The sequence below is a fragment of the Charadrius vociferus genome, unplaced genomic scaffold (genome assembly GCF_000708025.1).
Source record: "Charadrius vociferus isolate BGI_N301 unplaced genomic scaffold, ASM70802v2 scaffold2415, whole genome shotgun sequence".
Taxonomy (NCBI): Eukaryota; Metazoa; Chordata; class Aves; order Charadriiformes; family Charadriidae; genus Charadrius; species Charadrius vociferus.
The window spans coordinates 10,664-11,010 of record NW_009648432.1 but is presented as its reverse complement, the minus strand read 5'-3'; the positions used below and the strand labels follow the sequence as shown (position 1 = coordinate 11,010).

Below are 347 nucleotides of genomic sequence, written 5' to 3'. Positions count from 1 at the left end.
CGGGGGTACGGCGGCGGATAGCCCGCCGTGTTAGGCGGCGGCGATCCACTTCAACGGCCGGCGGACGCACTTCTTTGCTGAAAGCGAGCACGGAGAGAGGGCTTAATTAGCGGTTTTCATCATCAAAAGCGTAGCTGGTAATTAAATCAGGGATGGAAGTGAGCGGCAAACCCCACCTGGGCAGAAATCGGCCCTGGGTAAGGGGTGCTGAGGGCAGGAGAAGGGCTGCTGCTCCTCAGCGTAAGAGGTGCGGCGTTCCTCGTTAGGTGCCAAAAGTCGTCAAGCCCCGGCTGGTTTGGAAGCGGGACGGCGCGAGCTCGCCCCGGCTCAGCAAACGAAGAGGGGAG

General features: G+C 61.4%; 1 protein-coding gene across 1 annotated transcript in view; it reads right to left on the bottom strand.

Annotated features, from left to right (window-relative positions):
• The window catches only part of RECQL4 (RecQ protein-like 4), a gene marked incomplete at both ends in the record, with an annotated part of 14,336 nt that overhangs the window by 4,944 nt on the left and 9,045 nt on the right, over positions 1-347 (bottom strand). The window contains 2 exon segments of the mRNA XM_009885384.1: positions 1-7; positions 10-77. The exon segment at positions 1-7 is cut by the window's left edge and continues 203 nt beyond it. Of these exon segments, the coding sequence (XP_009883686.1) occupies positions 1-7; positions 10-77 (75 nt within the window).